Here is a 22,969-nt window from a genome sequence, read left to right on the forward strand (position 1 = left end):
GTGTGAGTCCCCAGGAGGCAGCACGCTGCCTCACAGACCATCACCAGAGGCGTGCTCTCTCTGCACCAGCACCGCAACACACAGCGCATGAAGGCCGGCACCTCCGCCAGCCAAGCTCGCTCCTGCCTCTCCTCCAGACATACCCAGAGCGCAGCGCTGCACGCACTCCCCCTCTGCTGCCCTTCAGAAATACTGTGAAATTGCATCACTGTCCCTTGAGCTGGTAACTACCGCACCTTCACGGAACACATCCTTGGTGAACAGCTGGGCACAGCTACCTGTGACAGGTCTCAAAGAGCTGGAAAGCAGAAAACTGCCTGTGCCCTTAAGAAAATATGTAATACCAGTTGGGAAAGGGTAAACTAATGAGCCGTAGGTCAGTTAAACAGTTCTGAGGACTGAACTTTCATCCTAACTTTCTGTAAGCACGAAGTACGTTTATCTTCCACGCCACATCAAAAGCAAAGCAAGGTTACTGCCAAGGAAATAATAGTAGTGATCAAACCCACAGAATTTAATGGTTGGTTATTTCTGATTTTTTTTGGTATTATATCCAATAATGCTTCATTTCTGTTCTACAGGAGGCGAAAAAAAAAAATCAGACCACAAAGAAATGAAGAACAATAGTCAGTACTCAAAGAACTACAAGATGTGTAACAAATTACAGCAGGTCTTCAAACCACTGGGTCAGCCTTTGAAAGTCTATCTAGCGAAAACTGAGCTGAAAGCTTTCCCTTTGGCATGTGAGGTAGAAAATGCATTTTCAGCATTTATACAAATAACTATTTTATTAGAATTCTGGTAAATGTCATTCTTATATTTGCTTATTTTGGAAATTCAGCCATGAAAATAATGGCAAGAGCACTCAATTTTTGAAATATTTGCTAAATTTCCTCTTAAATCACTCTTGAATTTGTAACGCAACCTCCAGAATAATAAAGACAGTTTGTGAAAATTATTTTCAAAACTGTGAAAAAGGTAAATGCTATATGAAAGCAGTTTATGAAAGACAGTAGAATGAAAACACATGGCAAGAAGAGTCTTCGTAAGTTTCTTCCACATTTTATCATTTATTTTATAATAATGCACATGAAATGTATGAACAGGTAAGTGTTTAGATACTTTGTACTTCTGCTGTGCTCATTTATCCACAGGACACAACCGATGATGATATTTCTTACCAAGCCTCTGGTCAACCTAAGAAAGGGGGAAAAAATTAGCACAAAGGAAATACACACAATGAAGTGGGTTAGAAAGGTCTCACAATGTACTATGTTTTTAGCTGGACAAAAATATTTATAGGAAAAATAAACTAATTCAGAAAATCTTGTAGTCCTGTGGTTAAGTGTTTCTTTCAAATAGCATGTTAATTGCTGAGGCCATGATCCCCAATAATGTTTTTATCTGGCAGAATCACAATTGTGTTTTTTAAGTCAATAAGGACAATTTGCTTAATAATGCAAATCCACAGGCACTGATTTTATATCGTTCTTATGAGTAACATACAATGACAGCTAAGAAAAATGTTTCCCACCATAGAACTGTTAAAAAAAAAAAAGGCAAAGAGAAGCTATTTCTAGTGACCTTGACCGTCTTGCCACTAAAAGCACTCTAAGGTATTCTCTTTGGCACCTAAATTTATTACAGACATTAGAAGGCATATTATTTTCAAAAGGTTTGCATGTCCAAGACAAAAAGCTGGCAGTGAATGTGCACACAAATGAGTATCTGAAAATATTAATCACTTCATCACTGCAGAACTGGGGAAGAAGTAGCCAGACAGCAAAACCAAGACAAGATATTAAAGAAAATAATATGGGAAGAGAAAAAGACACCAATCAAGATTTTGAGAACTAACCAAAGTCAAAAGATCTGCAGAATTCAGGTTTCTAAGTTAAAAAGCATCTGTATGTCCATACTCACTATGAACATCCTGTACACTTATGTTTTCTCTCTTCTTTTCTTCTTTCATATTCCATTACATCTTCATTATGCTGCTTGAAAAGCTGGAAAAGCAGTATATGTTAAAGCATATGTAAAAGCAGTATATGTTAAATGTCTCTACAATATTGATATACTTGATTACTTGATATACTTGATATTCTCAATATTGATATACAATATTGATATATATATACAATTTGATCTGGATAGGCTGGAGCGATGGGCTGAGGTCAACTGCATGAAGTTCAACAAGGCCAAGTGCCGGGTCCTGCACCTGGGGCGCAACAACCCCAAGCAGAGCTCCAGGCTGGGAGATGAGTGGCTGGAAAGCTGCCTGGCCGAGAGGGACCTGGGAGTATTGGTTGATAGTCGGCTGAATATGAGCCAGCAGTGTGCCCAGGTGGCCAAGAAGGCCAACAGCATCCTGGCCTGCATAAGAAGCAGTGTGGCCAGCAGGTCTAGGGAAGTGATTGTGCCCCTGTACTCGGCTCTGGTGAGGCCGCACCTCGAGTACTGTGTTCAGTTTTGGGCCCCTCGCTACAAGAAGGACATGGAGGTGCTCGAGCGAGTCCAGAGAAGGGCAACGAAGCTGGTGAGGGGTCTGGGGAACAAGTCTTACGAGGAGCGGCTGAGGGAGCTGGGGTTGTTCAGCCTGGAGAAGAGGAGGCTCAGGGGAGACCTTATCGCTCTCTATAGGTACCTTAAAGGAGGCTGTAGCGAGGTGGGGGTTGGTCTATTCTCCCACGTGCCTGGTGACAGGACGAGGGGGAATGGGCGAAAGTTGCGACAGGGGAGTTTTAGGTTGGATGTTAGGAAGTACTTCTTTACCGAAAGGGTTGTTAGGCATTGGAATGGGCTTCCCAGGGAGGTGGCTGAGTCACCATCCCTGGAGGTCTTTAAAAGACGTTTAGATGTAGCCCTTAGTGATATGGTTTAGTGGAGGACTTGTTGGTGTTAGGGCTGAGGTTGGACTAGGTCATCTTGGAGGTCTCTTCCAACCTAGACGATTCTGTGATTCTGTGAATATACAACTAGAACCAGAGTATGAAAAAAACTAAAGAAAATGAAATTCCCATGATCAGAGTGTAAACCAGTATATAACTATTAGGAATCGTGGTGACAGAAGTTAAACCACACGTAAATTATCAATTGCTCAGTAAGGTATGTTTTATCACACCTCCCTCAAACATTTTCTGCTGGCTGGCCAATTTTTTTTTCTCCCCCTTTTACTGTCAATCCGCTACCACCCCAAAAATGGGGATGGGAATCCATCCCACCATGCAAATCACTGTCATCACGCAAGTGCTGCTTATCCTCAGTGTTTCCTCAGGAGAGCTACCACATCCTGCTTGCTCTATCAACGTGAAGCCCAAGAGTTCTCTGAAACTCAGCATCTTGCACCTGCGTTTTGCTCAGGAGAAGGGGGTCCTAATCAACTGAATGTAGCTGAAAAATGCTTCAGGAAAGAACGCTTGCACAGTATGATAAACCAAAACTGTTTGGGCACATCCTTAGATTTTATTGAAAGTGAGTTAGGAAAAACAATGTTGAAAGCATTATGCCAACAGGCTTGAGGAATTAATTCCTCACTAGTGGATGTTTTGAAGTTTGCAACAGGGGCTTAATAGGAGCTTAATAGCTTGTTCATTTTTGTAAATTAAACTGCCACATAGATTTGGGAAAGCACAAGTAATCCACATGTGATGTGCTGCTTCAATCTTGACACTTGCTATGCCTATCCATTACCACAACCAATTAAATATGCTGTAGCCATTATCTTCGGATCATTACAATCTGGGAATTGTTAAGTTCAACAAAATCAACCAAAAGCACTTACAAGAGCCCACAGGGCAGCACTGGTGCTAAAAGCCAAGCCGACTCCAAACCAGTTCGGTTGGTCATAATTATGTTTTCTCGCAACAAACGCAGACCGGGTAAAAACTGCGAAGGCAGAAGATTCCAAACAGGTTAACATTTTTTTCTAGTCATTACCTTTTCCTATTTTTTCTCATCAGTGCCAATTACTTGGCAGTAACTGACTCCTAAGTCAATTACTGACAAATACGATCAGGAAAGAGATCTAATTACAACATCGTTAATAGGACACCCCTTCCTAGACACACTGCGGCATCCCCTCCCCTAGCTGACGGAAGAGAGAGAGGGGGGTCGGGGAGCTGCCCACAGCCCGAAGAGGTCCCGGTCCCGGTCCCGGTCCCTTCCCCCAGCCCCACAGCCCACCCCCGGTCTCAGTGCCCCGCCGGCAGCGCCGCTCACCCCCCGCGCTCACCGAGCCCGGGCCCGGTGGCCGCCAGCCGCAGCCTCGCCGCCGCCCTCAGCGCCGCCGCCATCTTGTCGGCCGGGCGGGCGGGCGGGCGGTCGCGGCGCTCATGGCCGCCCCCTGCCGGCCGGGCGGAGCCGCCGCAGCCGCGCTCTCCCGGGGCGGGGCGGGCGCGGGGTCGCGGCGCAGGCGCTGCGGGCGCGCTGACCCGGCTGGGGAAGCCGTGCGCGGCGGCCATTTTGGCGGCGCCTCTCTCCGGCCTGCTCGGTTACCACGTGAGCCGCCGCCCGGGGCTCGGCGCGGCTCGGGGCAGCCCAGCCCAGCCCAGCCCAGCGCGGCGGGCGGACGGGGCCGGGCCCGCGGCACAGCGGGCGGCGGGGGAGGGGGGGCGGCCAGGCTCTGCGGCGGGGAGGCTCCCGGCGGCGGCGGCGACCGATCAGCGGGCACGGGGCGCAGCCCGCGCGCCCCCCCCCCTCCCCGGAGCGCCCCCTCGGCGGCGCCGGAGCCAGCGGCGGGAGCGGGAGCGGCGGGGACGATGCCGTCGGTGAGCCTGCCGCCCAAGGAGAACGCGCTCTTCAAGCGCATCCTGGTGAGTGCCGCCGCGGGAGGCCGCGGGGCAGCCGGCGGGGCACGGCTCGGCACCGCCCGGGGGGGAGCGGAGCCCCGGCCCCGCCGCTCCGGTCGGCCCGGGGGGGGTCTCCGTCCCCGCGGGGTCCCTGCTCCGGCCGGGGGGCTGCCCCACGAACAGCCCCGGCGCCTTATCTGCAGCAGCCTTCCTCCGCCAGCGGAGCCTGTGTGGTGTTATTTTTCCTCTCCTAAACTCAGATTTTTGCCGTGGTAATCAGATTTGCCCGTCCGGGGGAAAGGCGGCTTTCAGAGGAGGAAGTGAGGGGCGGTGAAGGCTTCGGAGGCCGTCCGAAGTTTGGCTCAAAGGCTGGCTCTGCTTCAGGGTCTGACAGTGGCTTTTTCTGGGTGGCCATGTGTGCGTGTGGAGGGACGGGGCTGCAGCAGGAATTAGTCAGTGAACACGGGTTTTAGGGTGAGGTTGTGGCAGCACGCAGTCCACCTACCGTGAAAGAAGTTTTTCGGTTTGCATCTTCAGAAACTTGTTTCAGCTTTGGTGCCCTGCTGGGGAACCTCGTGTTTCTGAAGGCTGGGGGGTGAGTGGGAAACAACGGAGTTATGTTAGCGAGCGGTTTCAGTGGCTTTGTGCAGAAGATCGTGTCATCTGGGTCAAACGCTACATAGTTTTCTCTCGGAAAAGTCAGTTTTGTCTAAAAGCTTGCGTCTTCTTTCAGCAAGGCTTAACCTGCTCAGTTGGGTCCTTCCAGCGGCCAGCAGTAACACCAGTGCTATTGTCCTTCGAAATAACAGCTCTGTAAAATTCTGCCATTTAAGTGGTGTGTATGTGTAGTCTGTCACTCCAAAACGTTCTGTGAAAATGAAATACATCTGCAGAACTGGAAATCCTTACAGGTACGTACAGACACCTCGTCCTGAGACGTGCCGCTTCCATTAGGGTTAGAGGACATACAGCGAACTGCGAAGTTTGTTTCTACTTGGGAAGGTCCAGTCCTGCGTGGCAGTTGGTATGACCTTGTTCTAAGCATGTAATTTTTTGTAAGTTGTGAGCTGGGAGAGTAATCGTCTTGTTGTTACTCCCTCCTTTTCCTTTGCATTGGGGATGACCGGTGTGGTTACAAGACAGACTGAATCAAGGTGCCCGTCTGTGTTTAATACTGTCAGGTTTTTTTTTTATTTCTGGGCTTGGTACGTGGCCCTCTGAGTATTTGTGCGGAGGGCAGGAACAAGGGAGGAGTAAGTTTCTTTTGGAGAAAATGCTGGCTAGGCACATACGAGATGAGTAAAGCTTCACGGTTTGGTTCAGGTCAGGAGAGACAAAGGTCTGTTCTAGTCCAATCGGATTTATGTGGAGTGAAGCAATTCTAATTTTGCCCTCTTTTTAACTGAAAATCTTCAATGAAAACATAGGAATTTCAGGTACTGGCTGAACTAAAAGTTATTCTGGCCTTTTGTTTTTCTGTATCTTGCAGGAATAAACCTGCATTAAGGCTGCCCCGTGATTAAGTGCATTTGTGAATAGAAAAGGGTTGAAGTCAGTTTCCATCACACTGAAAATACTGCTAATGAACTGCTTGTCTGCCTCATTATAGATAATGACCCTACTTTGTAAGGTTTTGATTACGTGGTAGACACGAATGTGAGGCGTCTTTCAGGAAGTCCCATTTATCAACGCAAGTCCAAAGGAACACGACTTATCTGCTCCTGCACCACCGCTCCATCTCGCTCTTCCCTTCCTCAACTGAGCCCTTCTCAGGAGGCTGTAATCTCCACGACGCCGTGTCCTCAGCCGCCTCCTCCTGGGGCCCACGGGTGGCTGAGCAGCAGGACGGGGAGCCAGAGCCCGCCTGGGCAGCTGGCTCACCCGTGGGACTCGGGCCGCCTAATGAGGTGCCCTGATTAGCTGCCCCTGGGTCAGCGCCTGCTGTCTGCTGGCCTGGGCAGGCCCCCGCAGTTGTCCCCTTGAGCAAGCCTGGGATTTCTTTTTTTTTCAGCAGATGCTTTGGGAACCAGCCCAAGTAGTATTGAAAGGATGCATTACCCATCAAGTAGGTAATTACTGACACACAGACTGTTCGCAGAAATGTGAAATCATTCACACCCTAATTTTCGTGGAAGTGGTAAACATAGGAGTTAAGTGGCTAAGTGGCTTTATATTCCTGTAAGTGAAGTATACAACAAAATCTCTTTTTTTTAAAATCCACTGTGTATGTTCCTGAGGCCTTATGTTGTTTTTCAGTATGCTTGTGGTACAAAACTTAAATGTTAAGGCTTTGCAAAAACTACCCTCAGCTGCCCAGCCTGAATTTACCTTTCCATAGTGAAAGGCAATAATTATTTCTCAGTTTATTGTTTCGTAGCAAACATCCTGCATGATCAGTAAGTGTCTTTTGCATAAAAATTGGCTTGCAAACCAGCATTTCCACCTAAATGACAAATTCTGAGTTCAGAAAGGTGTGCACTTTGCCTTCGTTTGTTGCGACACGCTGACTAGCCTAACCTCTCCTAGTCACTTTACAGGTATGTGGAGGTTCTGATAGGAAAAAAAAAATCATGTGAATGGCATTTCACAGTTTGGTGTTCCTACAGTGCAGAGAGAAAGGAATCTGCACGGTTAGTTTGAATTAAAAAAGCAGTCGCAGGATGATCGATTGCCATCCTGCTTAAACATGTGCTTCCACTAAAAAGAAAGTTTCTAGGTTATATTGTTCTTACACTTAATGTTGAGTCAACACGTCAGTATTCCTGTGCCACTGCCATTGCTCAAAGGTTCTCTGGAGTTTCGAAGAAGAGAACTGGATCTGTACATTTTCCCCCTCTTTGTTTTTGATCCATTTGAACATATTTGAGTCCATGTCATTCTTTTGAACACAGAAAATCTTTGAGCTGCCTACAGATTACTCAAGAAGACTTGAGGCAGAGAGAGAAGAAAGGGTAGAATAGCAAATGCAGGAGTTGAAGGAGTAGGAAAGTAGACTTCTAGGTACCCAGAAGGCTGAATGTATTATGAATTAATGGGATAAAAAACTTTACTCCATTTTTTCCCCTCTTTCTGGACAAGATGAGACTAGTAATTGTAGGAAATAAGATGGAGTGATTTATATCAAATATAACTGGTGATTTTTACTGGCACTTTGCCAAATTACTCGGCCACTGTTTCTATTCAGATACCATTCATCAAATATGGTCAGTTTTATTTTCCAAGTCCCATTAACAATATCCAATTAACTTTTGTTTGGATGTAGAAGTTGGACATTTTGAAAATGTGCTGGAGAAATATTAAATCCAAAGCTATTTGCTGTGCCAGATACTACGTGGAAGTTGCTCACTTCCTCGAAGCAGCAGAGGGTACAGTTCTCAGAGTCATGGTGTTCAGGCAGAGCAAGAAGGTGCAAAAATGACTGCTCCATGTTTTAGTAAGTGAAATATTTTATAACGCAAATGATGAATTCAGGTGAGGAGCTAAGGGTGTTCAGGGCTGGCTTAAAAAGTTCTGCTGATCCGTAACTCCGGCACGTCTCGTACAAGTACTGCGCTGAAGAAGCCAGGCGCCTAGCCTCGTTTATGTTCTGCTGTATGCAGATCAGAGGCTCCCTAGCTTGTCAGGGCTGGTGATGATGTTTGGTCTTCGTGATGTCTGGGGAGGCATACAGCTTCCATCTCAGAGTCAGTTCCCTCGTGCTCGGAGGGTTTCATTCAGCGCTGCCAGAGCACGTGTACTCCAGCGGGGCGTTACAAGGGCCGGGGTGTCTGTTGCAAGAGCAGGAGTTGTGAGTTTCACCTGGAGTTGGTCAATTTTATGGTAATGCTGCTGCCTGTGAGTGTGTTTGCCTTTGAGCTGTTCTTCCTTTCCATGCTGGCTTTGACAAGTGTTCTTCTACAAGTTACAGGAACTTCCTAATGACATAAAAAAGCCTGTTGAACAGCGTCTCTACAGTGGCTCTGCTGTAAATCTGCCAAGTCCCTCCTGCTGGGCCATCTTCCTGTTTCTCCATTCCAGATTCTGCTCCCTGTCCCTCCGCTTTCAAACTTGACAGACCTGCGCTTCTCCTTCACTAATACTTTAACCGGCACCAGTCCTTTAAAAATAATGTTCTGTCTCAGCAGTTCAGGTGCTGACTTTCAGGTTGCTGGGGTAGCAGACTTGGAATAGCCTTTTAAGCGATCTGGATTCAAGATTAAAGACTAATTTCCCGAATTTCACTTTTATCAGTAACCAAATAAATTAGCACATTTTGTATGCGATCATCGTTGCATTTGCATGACTGTACAGTAATCAGGTGTGTTTGCCTCTGAAGTTTCACCACACATTATCTCATCTGAAACGTGGAATTGCTAACAAGGCTTTTCCAATATCCTGGCCGCAGAGATGTCGATCGTTCCTTTTTCCTTTGCTAGAAGGAATACCCCACTCGGCCTTCCCAAAAGTAGGAGGAAAAAAATATTTCTTGGTTGAAACATTGGGATGGAAATAAAGTACAGACCTTCTACTTTAAGTGGAGTTGTGTCTTACCTGTTGTGTTTTTTGTTGGTGGTGTTTTTTTGTTTCATTTTTGTTTTTCCCCAGAAATATTTCTCAAGCTTGCTAAAGAAATTAATTACTTTTTGAGACTAGGACAGTATTAAGGAATCACTTGAGCAATACTGCTATGACTAGAGCTTGATCACCAAATTAGGTCACTTTTGTCGTAAAGGCGCTCTGAAACTGTACAAACAGGATTCCCTGCTGTACATTTCTTAGGAACACTGTACTTCTGTTCCTTATCTGTTTCAGTAATGAAAAGGAAAGTGTTACTGATAAAAACACACTTCTCTAATGTCTTAATGGTTGTAGTATCATAACCAGTCTTAGGTTTTTTATGGCTGTAAGTACTCGTAGCCAAAATTCTGTGTTGATATGAAACATTGTAGCAATGGAATTGATCTGTCTTACATGGTATATTGTGCCAATAGGTATTGTCATTTATTTTGATTAGAATTTAATCAAGTCTTCAAGTCTGTGGTTTTTTCCTATTTTTCAAAGGTGTTTGTAGTGAATTTTTACTGATTGCACTTTCTGGGCATCCCAAGTTTAAATCTGTTTTTCACAGCAGCACTGTGGCACTGCAGCAAGAGTCATGATAAGGAGTTGCATCTTTTCTGGTAATGCTGGTAAGGGCCTTTAGAGAAAATGTGCAGTTATTCATTGCTACCTTTCAAACTGGGGTCAGTGCCATTCGTTACAAGGAACTTGTCTGCTCCCATGATATCACACCATCAAGCTAGCAAACCTTGTAATGTTGAAGAACAACCTACCTTATCTTAATACCACATTAAATATTTTGCAATGTCTCAGTGCTGCAAGACAACATCTCATACCTCAGAGCTAAGGGTGAAGAATACTCTGGACGTAATACATAGGTAGGAAGTGTCACCATGTGTCTCCAGCTCTGTCACGAGTTACAGCTGAGTTGGAACGTCTGTGCATGTCTGGAATGACCTTTTGTGGGGGCTTCCTTATCCTTTTCTGCACTGTATTTTGGAATTTCAATTTATTTACTTAACTGTTTCAGAAGATCGTGAAAAACCGCATACCTGCCATCCATACCAGATCTTTTGTGCGGTACCGTCAGTTCCGTGCGGCATTCAGAGATGAAGCCTGAACACGGGGGATCTACAGGAATGGACAGAAAGTCAGCTGGTCTGAGCTGGCACAGAGCCACATTCGTGATAATTTTTCCCAAGAAGGGAGAGGTTAAAATAAGCAAGTAGCGGCCAACAGAACTGATGTTGAATAATTGATTTTTCGGCAAAAGCCTCGCTTCAGTGAGTAAGAATTTCTAGTTTTTCTTCTGGAAGAGATTTAACTACATGTCAGCAGCTCTTGCCAGCGGAATTTTGTCAAATGCAGGAATGCGGGGCCAATTCAGAAGTACAGGCTGATTTTTTCCTGCCTCAGCATTGAATGGAAAGGTCCGCTTATTTCTTATCTTCTTCCTAACTAATTGCAGTTTGAACCTGTTCTGTTCCTCTGATAAATTCTACCAAGGAATGTTCGTTATGAAGCATCAATCACTCCCAAAAAGCAAGGCAGGTGCTGCAGGAGGAGGGTTTCTTAGTCCCTTCAGTTAGGCAGTTGCTGAAGCTGTTCCTTATGCACAGCAGTTCTGTTCGGTAATGCCGCACGGCAATGGAAGAAGATGGTAGGTTTCAATCTGCTGGCAAAAAATGATGCAGGTTTGCCTCAGAGTTCTTCAGCATTAAGATATCTGTTAGGTCTGACTACTTCTTCAGTCCACTGGTTTATACATCTTTTATTTGTCATGAAACTGACTCAGCGTGGTTGAAGCCCTTGCCTAGAGCAGTTGAGCTGTTTGATATGGTTAGTGCTCCAAAGACACACTAATTCACGGTGAGTGGTTGCTCCTAATGCTTCCAGCTTTCAGAATCTTCTTTACTACATTTAGCTTGAATTAGTGCACCTTAGTGACTTGACCTGATCTCGTCTAGCTGCACAGAGTAACTGTGCTGGAAATCAGCCTTGAGCTGCACTGCGCCTGGTCTTGCTAGCCTTTAAGTTGCTGCATCTGAACAGTGCTGGAAGAAATAGATAGCATCCCAGCGGCAGACATGCATGTCATGCGTTGTAAGTGCACGCCTCAGCTAACGTTAAGGCCAAGTGTGCCAAGGCATTCTGCTGCAGAAGCTCTCACGGCATCGTAGTTGCCAACGCGGCGATGTGGTGCCGCAAACATGCGTGTGCACGGCTGCTGCTGGGAAATCCTGCACGGTCCCCTGAGGAGCTGATTCCTGGAGCTGAGACTTGTCCGCCTTGCTTCTGCTCAAGACGAACAAACCCTCAGGAAAGAGGTTAGCAGAAAGTGGAATCCCTCAGCTGCTCTGGCAGAGACAGACCCCTCTCCATTGTACTTCCTACTGGGGACTCTCAGATGCAAGTAAAATACTTACCTGTGCGTATATGTCGATCAATTATACAGGTTCTTACCAATGGCACTTAGAGGCTACGTGACCTGTTGAGGAAGAGGGGTTGAGTACAGCGGGCTAGTGATGAGAAGTTAAGGTTGCATCTACACTGTCTCTTGGGTCTGAATCCAATTTTGGTTCTCATTCAGCGAAGAAAATCTTATTTTGGCTAGTCTGTCACAGCCTTGTCTAAATTATAGTGATAGCTTTGCCAGAGTTACTGTCAGTGTTGGGGGGGTATTTTTTTTAAGTGCTCAAATTTGCTTTAGTTTTATTTCAATTAACTATAACCAATTCTAAAATGCACTTGTGAATGTTTATATGACTATACAGTATATAAAGCAAGCAATGAATAGCTGAATTAAGTCTGGATAAAAGTCATCTCTGTGCTCTTGTTGGCAGCCCTTGAGAGTGCATCTAGATTTAGTAGCGTGACTTGTCAGTTCTCCCTTGTATACAACCTCATGGGTCACCAGGGAAATTGTTAGTGGAGTCTTTTCACCTTTCTTGATGGCAGCCATCAGGGAAGAAACGCCGAGGAATTACTCACACTTAGCATGGTGGGCCAGCGTGCGTGTGAGGCACCTGCTGGCTGAAGACTGATTCTGCTCAGATCTCTGGATTCAACTTCTGTGTCTCCAACACTGGAATGCGAGCCCTCCTTCCACCTCAGACCTGGATTTTAGAGAATATGGGCTCGCTCTTCTAATTTCGGTTTCAGTCTTTGCTAAGCAATTGCTATGCGCTCAAGTCTGTTGAATAAATACTTGGGTATGGAGGGAGAGTTATGCTGTGTCTTACCAGCCGGGGTCTTAAGTGATTCTGATACGTTGCCTCATCTTAATCCTTTGTAGAATTACATTAATTAAAGCAGGTGTTACATCCTTACCGTAAATACGGCAAAGTAATTAAATGTTATAAAAAGCATCTTGGTATGTTTGGAGTAGGCTGTCATTCTGGCTGCAGCACGTATGGAAAAGCTCGTTAGATATTTTTAAACACCTGGTAACTTACTAAAGGGAAAGCTCAGAAGGACAGCAGATGTGTAAAAGAGAACCAGTGCCGATAGACAGTCAAATGACTTTCTTTTGAAGCATTCAGCTTAACCTTACTTTTTAGATGTTTCACTCTTCTGTTTTCTCATTGCAAGGCATCGCAAGCCTAGCTGGAGCACTTGTCTGTCAGGCATCACAAGCTGGTTGTGACTGAGGGCTTTGGAAGTGTGTATGCACAGGAGGTATATGTGGAGGAGTTCTGCTTAGAGAAGGCAACTCTGCTCTGTAGAATGCAACCTCTTGTAGAGCAGCTGTCCCCAAGTAAGTGTCCAATGCCAGGACATAACTACTACGAGCTTACTCATCTGGGAGGAAAGCAGCTACTCAGATGAAGACTTCCTGCTGTGTTTTTGTCCTGAGAGTACTTGAGATATCCCTATTCCTACAGCTGTGTTTCTGTTTCGTTTTTTAACTTTTACTGATTCTTTTCTCTCCTCTTACTGAAACTGACTCCCTTGAGTGCTTTCTCTCCCAGGCTATGTATTACCTCGCAGTCATCTTTCCTTGTATTATTTTTTTGTTCTTTACTTCCCCTTTTCAATACCTACTGTCTCCTTTTTCTTGCAAGATTTTTTTTATGTTTCTGTCCCTGTTCCTTCAAGCCACAGCTTCAGGAAGGTTTGTGTCAATAAGATTTCAGTAAGGTTCAGTAAGCGTGTGCTATGGTGACATGTGCTGCATTCCCTACTTCCTTCTCTCTCATTCACAGCTTGCTAGTCAATAACCTTTTTGGAGAGGGAGATAATTATACACATGAATGAATGATAGTGGAATCTGAGTGATGCTGTTGGGCATGCTGGGGTAAAATAATCTCGTCTTTTCTGAAGCAAGACGAAACGTGACCTTGATTTGATTTGTTCCCTTCTTCCTGCTGTTTAAAATGTGGAATGTGTGTATACCTAGAATAAGGAAACTCTTAAAATTACATGATTTGAAATGCTTCCATTAACAAAATGAAGTAGACTAAAAGTATTAACCTGAAAGGTTGGAGAAATTCTATGTAGCACATTGCTCACGCTTTCAGTGATCTAGCAGTGCCTGAAAACAGAGACCATACGGTACTTCACTGGTGGATATATGCAGCTGTGACTAGTTCTTCATTCTGCACTTGGGGTGATAAAAGTACGTGATCAGTTCTTGATAATTCATGGCTTCTGTCCAGTTCTCTCTGGGTTGATCGGATCTTTTCCACAGACTTCAGTGGATATAAGCCTCTAAGTTTTTTCCTCTTTGCAGCCTAAAGGGAGAATTTGTTACAATTCTCAGTGAATTTGCTCTGTTATAAAGTACTCGGTATCATGCGTTTTGTATTACTCTGGAAAAAAAAAATCTGTGCGCAAATATTTCCTGTTTTTTAGCATATATACCATCTTGGCTGACTTTCCTTGAACTTCAAGGTGAAAGACCGGTTGTTAGACTACATAAAATGAAACTGCCCAGAGATAAGATTTCATGTTCATAGCCAGCATCTGAACAGCTGTACTTAAAGGCAAATCACACAACCCGGGAGCACCCTTCCTACCCCTCCTGCCTGGGACAGTGCCTTACAGCAGGGACACGTTCGTCAGTTCCTGTGGCCGTACCACTTTTGCGACAGGTTTTGCTGCTTTCACACCCACCTAAGTGGGAACAAATGGCAGTTCTGCTTGCAGGGAGGGTGCCTGGGCGGTAGCTTCTATGACTGATGATTTCAAAAAAAAAAAAAAAAAGTTGATCCTATTGTGTCATAAGCTGGGAGAAATGGTTGATTAAAGTGACTCAGCCAACTTCTTCAAAGCAGGTAACAACTTAAAGGTGTAAATAATAATCAGTCAAGCTTTTTTTAAAAAAAATGTCTATACAGGTTCCTCTTACCTAACCCTTAATCTTCCTTTGCTAGGTGGTTACCCTGCTAACCATTTTCCTGTCTTTGGAGATAGAGGGAGTCGCCGTTTGTATTTGTTCCTCTCCAAGTCTCTCCTTCTGACCATTGTCCTGCCCTTTCCCATGACTCTTTTACCACCGTGGGGAGCAGGATCCTTGACTTGTCATGCTTTTCTGTCTTCAGCCTTGACATTTCAGTGGTATGGCCCTTAGTACTTAGAAAGCAATACATTCATGTAGTGATAAACTTTTTTTAACACCTTTTGGAGTTTGTTCGTGTTTTCATCAGTGCTGTGGAAGAGAAGACAGGGCGTTAAACAGCACTCTTCAGGATGCCAAAGCAACACGAAGCAGAGAAGTTGAGGTAGATACACCATTTTCTTTTTTAAGCATTCCCATAACATTCATGTAACTCTTTAAACTTAATTTTTGAAACTTCCTGCTTTACTTGAAGCCCCTTTGGGTTTGCCTCACCTAACTTTTCGTATGGGACTCCTTAGGGGACAAGTGCAATACATTCTCATTAACTTGTTTGTATATGGTTAGTTTTGAGCAGTGTGAAGAAAGATGTAATCCTTAGCAGGCGCTTTGTTAGCAGGACTTGAGAGCTGTTGTCTCTTGCTTGGTTTTACACTCCTGCCTCCAGAACTGGTAAACCGGAGTCAGTAAGATCCTGTTACGAACGGCTTCCCAGTTACCCCAGGAGTTGGGGCTGTGCTCAAGTGATGCGTGTTTCTGTACTCTTATACTCGAGTTGTGGCATTGGTGTTACAGTAAAATGAAACCTAAGATATCCTTTGCATTTGCTTAAGTGACTGAAAGTGATTGTATTGGTATTTACAACAACAGTGCTTCTTCCTTCCTTGGTTTCTGTTTAAAGATACAGGCAGTGGGCTGACATGTAGAAAACCAAAACTGGTTTGAGTTCATTCATCCTGTGTGCCACTTTTTGCGTCGCTTTCATCTTGCATAGTGAAATGAGTCCCACTCAAGCAAATTGTTAGACTTAATAAAACTGGAGGTGAACATTTATCATTTCAGAATCAGTCCAGTCATGTTTTAAGGAAAACGAGGGTTGAATTTTAAGTCATATTGTAGCACGCTTCAGGTCTTCTTAATTGTGAAGGTAACCGTGTTGGTCCCATCTCTTTTCTTTTTCATGTGTTGTCTTGTCGTGTTAAGGTGACAAGCTCTGTAAAATGGAGAAAATTAGAAGCGTGGCTTGCACTTCAACTTTTAAATTAGGATGCTGTTAAGGAAGGCTGTGATACACAAAATTTCATCTTTGTCTTTGAGCATTACAATACAGCAGGCAAACAGAAAGCAATTTGCTTCAGAAATTGATATTAGCGTGCATTTTTTCTGTTGTTAATAGTTTTTCAACTATTGCAAATTCTTCTCCTTGCAGGCTAATCCTGTTCCGCTGTACACCTGAGATAGCTGTGTGAGCAGGGAATTCTGAACACACATTCATTACCCTGGGTAGCGCAGCACATTGGATCCCGTGCAGGTGACTGTGATGGTCTTAGCTGCACCCAGTGGTTTGCATTTCTGGAGGGCTCTCAGTTCACAGCGTAAAGCTGTCTTGCAAGGTTAACTAGGCTTTTAAAAAGTACTTTCACGTCCCAAAGCTTTGAAGTATTCTAGTCATGAGGACTTCATGCAGGTAACTAATTTTTGCGGTGTTTGCATCTTTGCTGAAAAACATCAAAAATGAAACTACAAGGTATGAACGTGGGGTATCTTGGAACGAAATGTAACAGTAATACCTGAAGCTGCAGAAGCGTGGATGTGTGTGTTGTGCGCGTGAGTATTCCCCATGGGTTTTGTACTTGGTGATGGTGTCCTAAGTCTGGAGGGCGTTCCCTCTGTTCTCTTGGCAATACTCCTCAACAGGAAATTGTCTGGTGTGTGTCTTCGCTTATGCCTTTCTGGGTATTTATACGTATGTAAGGGTTGGTGTGGATGTATTCTAATGTCTCCAAATTTTGAAAGATGGAAGAATTTTCTAATGATAGTAGTAATGTCATCTGGGGAGGAGCTTTAGTCGGTGTGATAATGAGTATCTTTGTAAAATAGTTGCAGAAGTTTCATGTTATACAACAAGCACACTTATAAGTATATTCAAAGGTGTCTAACTGGAAAAATGAAAACTGAAAGAACTGGAAAAGAATGTATGGGATTAGCAGAAAGGATACAGGAAATGGTTTTAACATACTGAGTCTGTGACCTCTGGAAGCCTGTTCTGATGTGTAAAAATAGTAATGTATATTTAAGTGGTAGTTCTTTCAGTATTTTCAGTATCTTTCAGTATTTTCTATAGGTAAAATGATGTTAACGCCTTGTATATGTGATCATCTAGGAGCTTTTGGGAAAGGAAGAAGTTGTAACATATTCTAAATTGACTTTAAATCAATAAACGCTTCCAACAGCTAAAATAACAGATCTTTAAGAACTGGAAAACTCTTAATGAATGGACCTCTGCAGATACAGGTCTTCCATTCTTTTTATGTTTTGAGTCGCTGTCTGGAAGGATGGAGGCTCTGAATTGGTGATCCCAAAGGTAGGTCATGCTGGAGTTTTGACTCCTGAGCAGTTCAGAAACTGTTTGGCAGGGGAACATACCTGCCATGTAGAATTCCTTGATTTTTTTTTTCTCAGGTCAGAGCTGTCTTCCGCTTAGTGTGAAGTATCCCATAACCATTCAGTATCCCCAGTTGGAAGGGACCCACAGTGATCGTTGAGTACAATTGCTGGCTTCACATGGGACCACCCAAAAATCAGACCCTATGCTGCATATAACCCTAGTTGTGTGGAGTTCTGTTGGAGAACTGCAGTGTCTGGGTAGAGCTCGGATCGCTTAACAATCTGTGTAGCACCAAGACCCATTCGTTAATTTTGGGGTTTACTCAGCTTCACTGTGGACAACTATCTGTGGCAATAAAAACCACAAAGAATTAGTAATAATTCCATTCTTGGCAACCAAAGGCAATAATAAAAAACTGCTGTGAAGCGTGCTATTAAATGTATGCTGACAGTGTATTACTTGCTCCCTAATTACTGTGAAATATTTTTCAGGTTAGATGTGAAATATAGTTCTGGATGGGAATAATGAAATACAGTGGTGCAATTCTGGAGCGAAATACAGACTGAACAGTAGCAATTCTGGCTCTAGCAGGTTTTTCAGCAGGTTGTTCAGTTTGGCAGGCCTTCGTTCAGGAGGTACTGCCAGAGTGATTATTGTCACAAAATCAGCGCGCATGCTTCTCACTCACTCACCATTCCTTCACTCTTAAGAAATTTAAACAGCATGAAGTAGGAGTTATCAAATCAGTTCCAGAATGGCAGCAAGCGTAATGAAATGTTGTGGAATATCTAGTGGAAAACATCAAAACAGTTCTTGGGCTGAACAAAGTTCTGTTTCAGAAATTCTTCGGATGCTATTTTTGTTCAGACGATGGTGGAATAACTGTAAAGCTTGCTGACCTGAACTTCTAATTATAGCTCTCACATAGGGATTCCTGTTGTCCTGAAAACTTACTGCAAAAGTGATTAATTATAAGTTTTATAGACCTGTTATATGCATATTTGCTTTGGCCTGTATGGTAACTCCAAGCACTGGCACTGCAAGACTTGTGTACTGCCGTGCAGAGAATTGTTTCTGCACTGATAGAGAGCAAGTTAACTCTTCTGACTATTGACAGATTCTTGCTTGTTCTAAATGCTTCCCCTGTAAATGGAGAGTAACTAAATACTGTTCTGTACTCCGCTAGTATGTGCACCCTGGTTGTGATGCACCATCTCTAACTCAGGCTTCAATTCACGTGATTCAAGTGCTTGAGTTATTGCTTCTTGTCAGCAGATTTTCTGTGATGAGCACTTGCAGACTTGTAAAAGAATGGGTGACTGGCACTTGGGGTCTTCTAAACACACAGCCACATTCAAGGTCTGAGATGCCAGAGCATATACCATAGTCATGCGTCATCTGTGGGGCTTGCGTAATAGATTTATCACTTGAATTTGAATTTTCTATGTTACAGTTGCCAATATGGCAAGATAATGTTAGTGTATACCAATTTTGAAAGTTTGGATGTATATGGGATCTGTGTGGTGTTCAAACTGATATGAGAGGTTGCTTTCAGAAATGGTTTAAGCCAAGCTCCAATGACTTTTTTTTCCCCATCCTGTATGGTTATAGGAGATGCCCGTGGTCTTTCTGTGAAAGATGGTTGAGCTACAGTGAGATGAATGCTTACCAAGATACGTTTTTAATAAGGATTGCTCATATGTTAAAGGAAAGTTGAATCTCTCTAGGCACTTAACATTTCCTGTGATATCGGATAAATTGCTGTATTAAAATATATATAAAATAAATAGATATTTAAATGTGTGTTCTCATGGATACACTTTCTCTGGTGATCAAAAGTTTTTTAATTACAGGAAGGTAAATGAGGCTTATTAATTAGTACCTTTTCTGATTAATACATTTTCACTGATGCTTAATTTTGGTAGGAAATACTTTCACTCTGAATATTTTGAATAACCATACTCTGTTCTCCTTCAACAGCGGTGTTACGAACATAAGCAGTATAGAAATGGGTTGAAGTTTTGTAAACAGATCCTTTCTAACCCAAAGTTTGCAGAACATGGAGGTAAGTTTTCAACTGATATGTCCTCACTTCCCTCCCCCACATACTTTAAGATATAGTAATAATTTGTAAGCTTTGTAAATATATATACCATTTTATAATTAACCATTTGCCCTTAAAATAGATTTTCTTACAGTAGTAAGAGCGTCCAAAAACCTGCACCATGACAGTCTTTCTGTTAAGATTTGTAGTTTAAAGATTGATCGTACCAGTAGTCATAGCCTGCCGTTCTTTATGCTGGCAGTCATAACATGGTACAAGTTTCTGAAATATATATTGTTTAAATCACTTTTTCAGGGGAAATTATTATTTGTTCATGATCAGGAAGAAGTGCAAGACAAAAGGCAGAGGTAGATATATATTGTTCAGCTTTGTATATTGTTCAGTCAGCTTTGTGGTCTTGTTAGTTTTTCTGAAGGAATAGTTTTTTTGGAAGAGAAGGAGGACAGTGTTTGCCCCTTACTGTATTTTCAGTCTGTTTTTACTACCTGAGTTGAAACTTTCTTTCCATTATCCAAAAACTTTCTTTGTGAACTAGGTTGGCACGGATGGATGTGTAGAAGTCTCAAAGTGTTGTGAATAGATGCTTGAGTGGTCACATTAAAAGATTCCCTTCTCAAAATATTTGTAGAGCAAAAAGTTTTTAATGCCTTCACTTTTGGTAGAAATACTGCAAAAAATTACTGTCATGTATGACATACTTAAGTGAATAATCCGTTTAGTTTACCATGTGAAAAAAAATGCAAAATCTCGATGTTGATAATGGTGTCTACATTTGAATGTATACTATATTGAAAGTTGATGTTTTAAGCTTAAAAGCTTATAAAAATGAATAACTGATATTTATTTAATCTTTGTGTTTTTTTAGAAACCTTGGCAATGAAAGGACTAACATTAAACTGTCTAGGGAAGAAAGAGGAAGCATATGAACTGGTGCGTAGAGGCCTAAGGAATGACTTGAAGAGTCATGTATGTATCCTTTTCGAAATAGAACTTCCACTTACGAATGGGAAAGAGTTTTTTTCTCTAACTACTTGATTTATAGAGTAGCAACAAGAGCCAGTACGATTATGCCTCAAACTGGAATTTCAGAATTTAAAATTGTGTCCAATATATAACAGTATTTTGTTTAAGCTGTCTAATGGGCAAATGATTTGCAGCTATCCTTGCAGTCACAGTTAACTCAGGTTATTCTAGCTTTCATTGTACATATTTGTTTTTATCATTAAGCTGCAACTCTAAACTTGTGGTGGGCCAAACTAGGCTTTTAAGCACATGGTTTGCTCTAAAAGCAGTAGTTGCCATTACATTGATAGGTTGTCATATACTTAGAATGTTGGAAATGCAAGCACTCCAGTTGTCAAACTAATAAGCCCTTATTCAAAAATGTATTTAAGCTTGACGGTCTTTTTCAGAGATCCTACTACAATTTCCTCATCCAGTACATGAAAAGTAGAGTTTACAGCATATCCATGTAACCGGTGAACTGTTTTATATTTTAAGTTTGCAGGCAGTTTCTTCATATAGCTGAGGAAAATAATGTAATGATTGTGATGACATAAAACGGCTTTAGAACTTTTTACCAACTGTTCTGTCACTGCTATGTTACATATGTTCTCTCCCTGCTCAAGTTCAGTAGAATCCTTAACAGAGTTTTCCAGGTTGGCATGTCTATGGCCTTCTTCAGAGGTCAGACAAGAAGTACGATGAAGCTATCAAATGCTATAGAAATGCACTGAAATGGGACAAAGACAATCTTCAAATCTTGAGAGATCTTTCTCTGCTACAAATTCAAATGAGGGATCTTGAAGGTTACAGGGTAAGTATACATACTACATACATTATCAGCTTCTAGGGAATTGTGGCAAAGTTTGCGAATTGTTTCATGACGCTTTTAAGAAGTATGGACTTAGACTGTGAAATCCAGCATTAAAACTGTGTGCTCAGTAACTTCATGAAGGTAAAAGCAGACATACTACTGAGCAATCTCTGTGAAGTATACAGACTAAGTCACATAGTATACTATTCGTTTATCTCACTGTGGAATTGTTTGCTAAACTTTTTCTAATGCTGCATAATCCAGCTGTAGACAATCCACGGTCTTATTATTATTTACTTTGAGAGATTCCTGCATGTCCTGAAGAATAGTGTTTTTCAGGCAAAGGAGTTTCAATTTTTTAATCACTTTTTAGCATATCTCTTTAGTGGCCTCTTCTTCTAGATCAGTGGCCACTAGTTTTCCTCTCAGTAGTGGCTGACAATATTAAGCAAGAAGTATGCTGCATGAAACGCCATATTTTGCTTGCTATCTAACCTGGGCATTAGTACACAGCTTCCTCAGGGGCCATGCGTTTCCTTATATTTTCTGTCAGCTGTAAGATTCTTTATCAAAACTCTTGAATATTCCTCTTCTGTATAGATTTAGTACTCAATGTTTAGATTACTACCTTGTTTTTTCCTATTTATTTTGGATTAATTGTGAACACAGTTTGGTAACTTAGATAGAAAGCCTCTTTCTTTTTCTGCCTGCTACTGCAGTGCCCAGTTATTTGCTGCCTTGCATCAGTTGTCTGTATTTGCCACGTGAGACGTTCGATGCTAAGCAACTGTTATGAAGCGGTAGTATCGTGGCTGTGGTGCTTCTGTAAAGAACACACACTTTCTCTCATCTTCTCTACAAATTCTACTCCTAATGTAGTTAGCTTTTTTGATTTCTTGAATTGCAAGCTGATGTCTAGCTTGCCAGTAGCTTTGTTTCTTAAGGAGTAACCGCTTCTGTTCATTATGCATATTGTGGAGTTGTTTCAGTGTGGTTCAGACTAAGTAATAATTTCTGCCCATGTGTCTATCTTATTCATAAATATTCCTTTATTTCGTAAGTCTTGATTGATTCTCAAGACTTCTCCTCTTGCATTTGTGATAATTGCTGTATTGCTCACTTAAGATTAGTCTGAACAATTACAGAAGATTTTTTTTCTTTCTTACTGTGCCATGCAGGGATATGTGACATCCTAAGTATTTATAATTCAAACATTAATGAATTGAAAAAAGCTTTAAGTCTTTGTGTCTGGAAGCTTGTATGCTTTTAAGCTTATGTAGGCAAGTGTAATAAGGTATCCCTTTTCTCTGCAATAATCTCTGTTGAACTTCAGACGTTTGCACAAGAGACTTAGGATAATATTTTGTATCGGGTTTCAATCTTTTCAGTAATTTAGAAATTTGACTCCTCTCTCACTGAGACAGGGTAGCCAAAACTTAGCATAGGTGCCAAAAATTCATTTGTAAATATATATTCTCTTTGAAAAGGCATCTGGATAAATGTGATTACAAATACATAATTATTAAGCACGCGAGTAACATGTTTACAGAATGCATTAAGGATTAAATGTTAACATGTTTATAAGCCAGTAATCTATGAATGGTCATATACAAGTTTATGAAGAGCATGAAGAACTGGAATACAGTTGGGAGGGGTATTTTTGTTGTTTAAAGGTTGCTGTTCGTTCTTAGCTTTAGTTTCTGCCCTCTCGCATTTTATAATATTTTAAAGGATCTTCCTGCAGTCTAATGAAACTGCTGTTACTATTTTTAGTTCTTTTTTTGATCTGTGCTTTTGACTGTTTATGCTGTTTAGT

General features: G+C 42.5%; 2 protein-coding genes and 1 long non-coding RNA gene across 5 annotated transcripts in view; 2 read left to right on the forward strand and 1 right to left on the reverse strand.

Annotated features, from left to right (window-relative positions):
• Positions 1 to 716, forward strand: part of LOC136790815 (uncharacterized) — a 32,448-nt gene extending 31,732 nt beyond the window's left edge. For both annotated transcript variants that reach the window (XR_010831478.1, XR_010831479.1), the window contains exon 5: positions 582 to 716. This is a non-coding gene — a long non-coding RNA (uncharacterized lncRNA). The remainder of the gene's footprint in view (positions 1 to 581) is intronic.
• Positions 717 to 1,046: 330 nt separating this feature from the next.
• Positions 1,047 to 4,385, reverse strand: NDUFC1 (NADH:ubiquinone oxidoreductase subunit C1). 2 transcript variants are annotated; one of them, XM_066996699.1, is made up of 4 exons: positions 4,232 to 4,384; positions 3,782 to 3,885; positions 1,924 to 2,006; positions 1,047 to 1,197 (listed from the first exon to the last, which is right to left on the reverse strand). In XM_066996699.1, coding segments are annotated over exons 1-4 (249 nt in total). In that variant the 5' UTR covers positions 4,293 to 4,384; the 3' UTR covers positions 1,047 to 1,196. The 2 variants fall into 2 exon arrangements, with proteins under 2 accessions (XP_066852800.1, XP_066852801.1); XM_066996700.1 differs by lacking the exon at positions 1,047 to 1,197 and having other exon boundaries at positions 1,923 to 2,006; positions 4,232 to 4,385.
• Positions 4,332 to 22,969, forward strand: part of NAA15 (N-alpha-acetyltransferase 15, NatA auxiliary subunit) — a 45,652-nt gene continuing 27,014 nt past the window's right edge. The window contains exons 1-4 of the mRNA XM_048074981.2: positions 4,332 to 4,811; positions 19,253 to 19,337; positions 20,203 to 20,307; positions 20,996 to 21,153. Coding sequence (XP_047930938.2) covers positions 4,332 to 4,811; positions 19,253 to 19,337; positions 20,203 to 20,307; positions 20,996 to 21,153 — 828 coding nt within the window. The remainder of the gene's footprint in view (positions 4,812 to 19,252; positions 19,338 to 20,202; positions 20,308 to 20,995; positions 21,154 to 22,969) is intronic.

Source organism: Anser cygnoides, chromosome 4 (assembly GCF_040182565.1).
Source record: "Anser cygnoides isolate HZ-2024a breed goose chromosome 4, Taihu_goose_T2T_genome, whole genome shotgun sequence".
Taxonomy (NCBI): Eukaryota; Metazoa; Chordata; class Aves; order Anseriformes; family Anatidae; genus Anser; species Anser cygnoides.

Coding starts and splice junctions, on each gene's coding strand:
- NDUFC1 (XM_066996699.1), bottom strand. CDS start 4,292: ATGGCGGCGGCGCTGAGGGCGGCGGCGAGGCTGCGGCTGGCGGCCACC. Junction 3,886..4,231: donor GGCCACCGGGCCCGGGCTCG/GTGAGCGCGGGG, acceptor CTGCCTTCGCAG/TTTTTACCCGGTCTGCGTTT. Junction 2,007..3,781: donor GTGCTGCCCTGTGGGCTCTT/GTAAGTGCTTTT, acceptor CTGCTTTTCCAG/CTTTTCAAGCAGCATAATGA.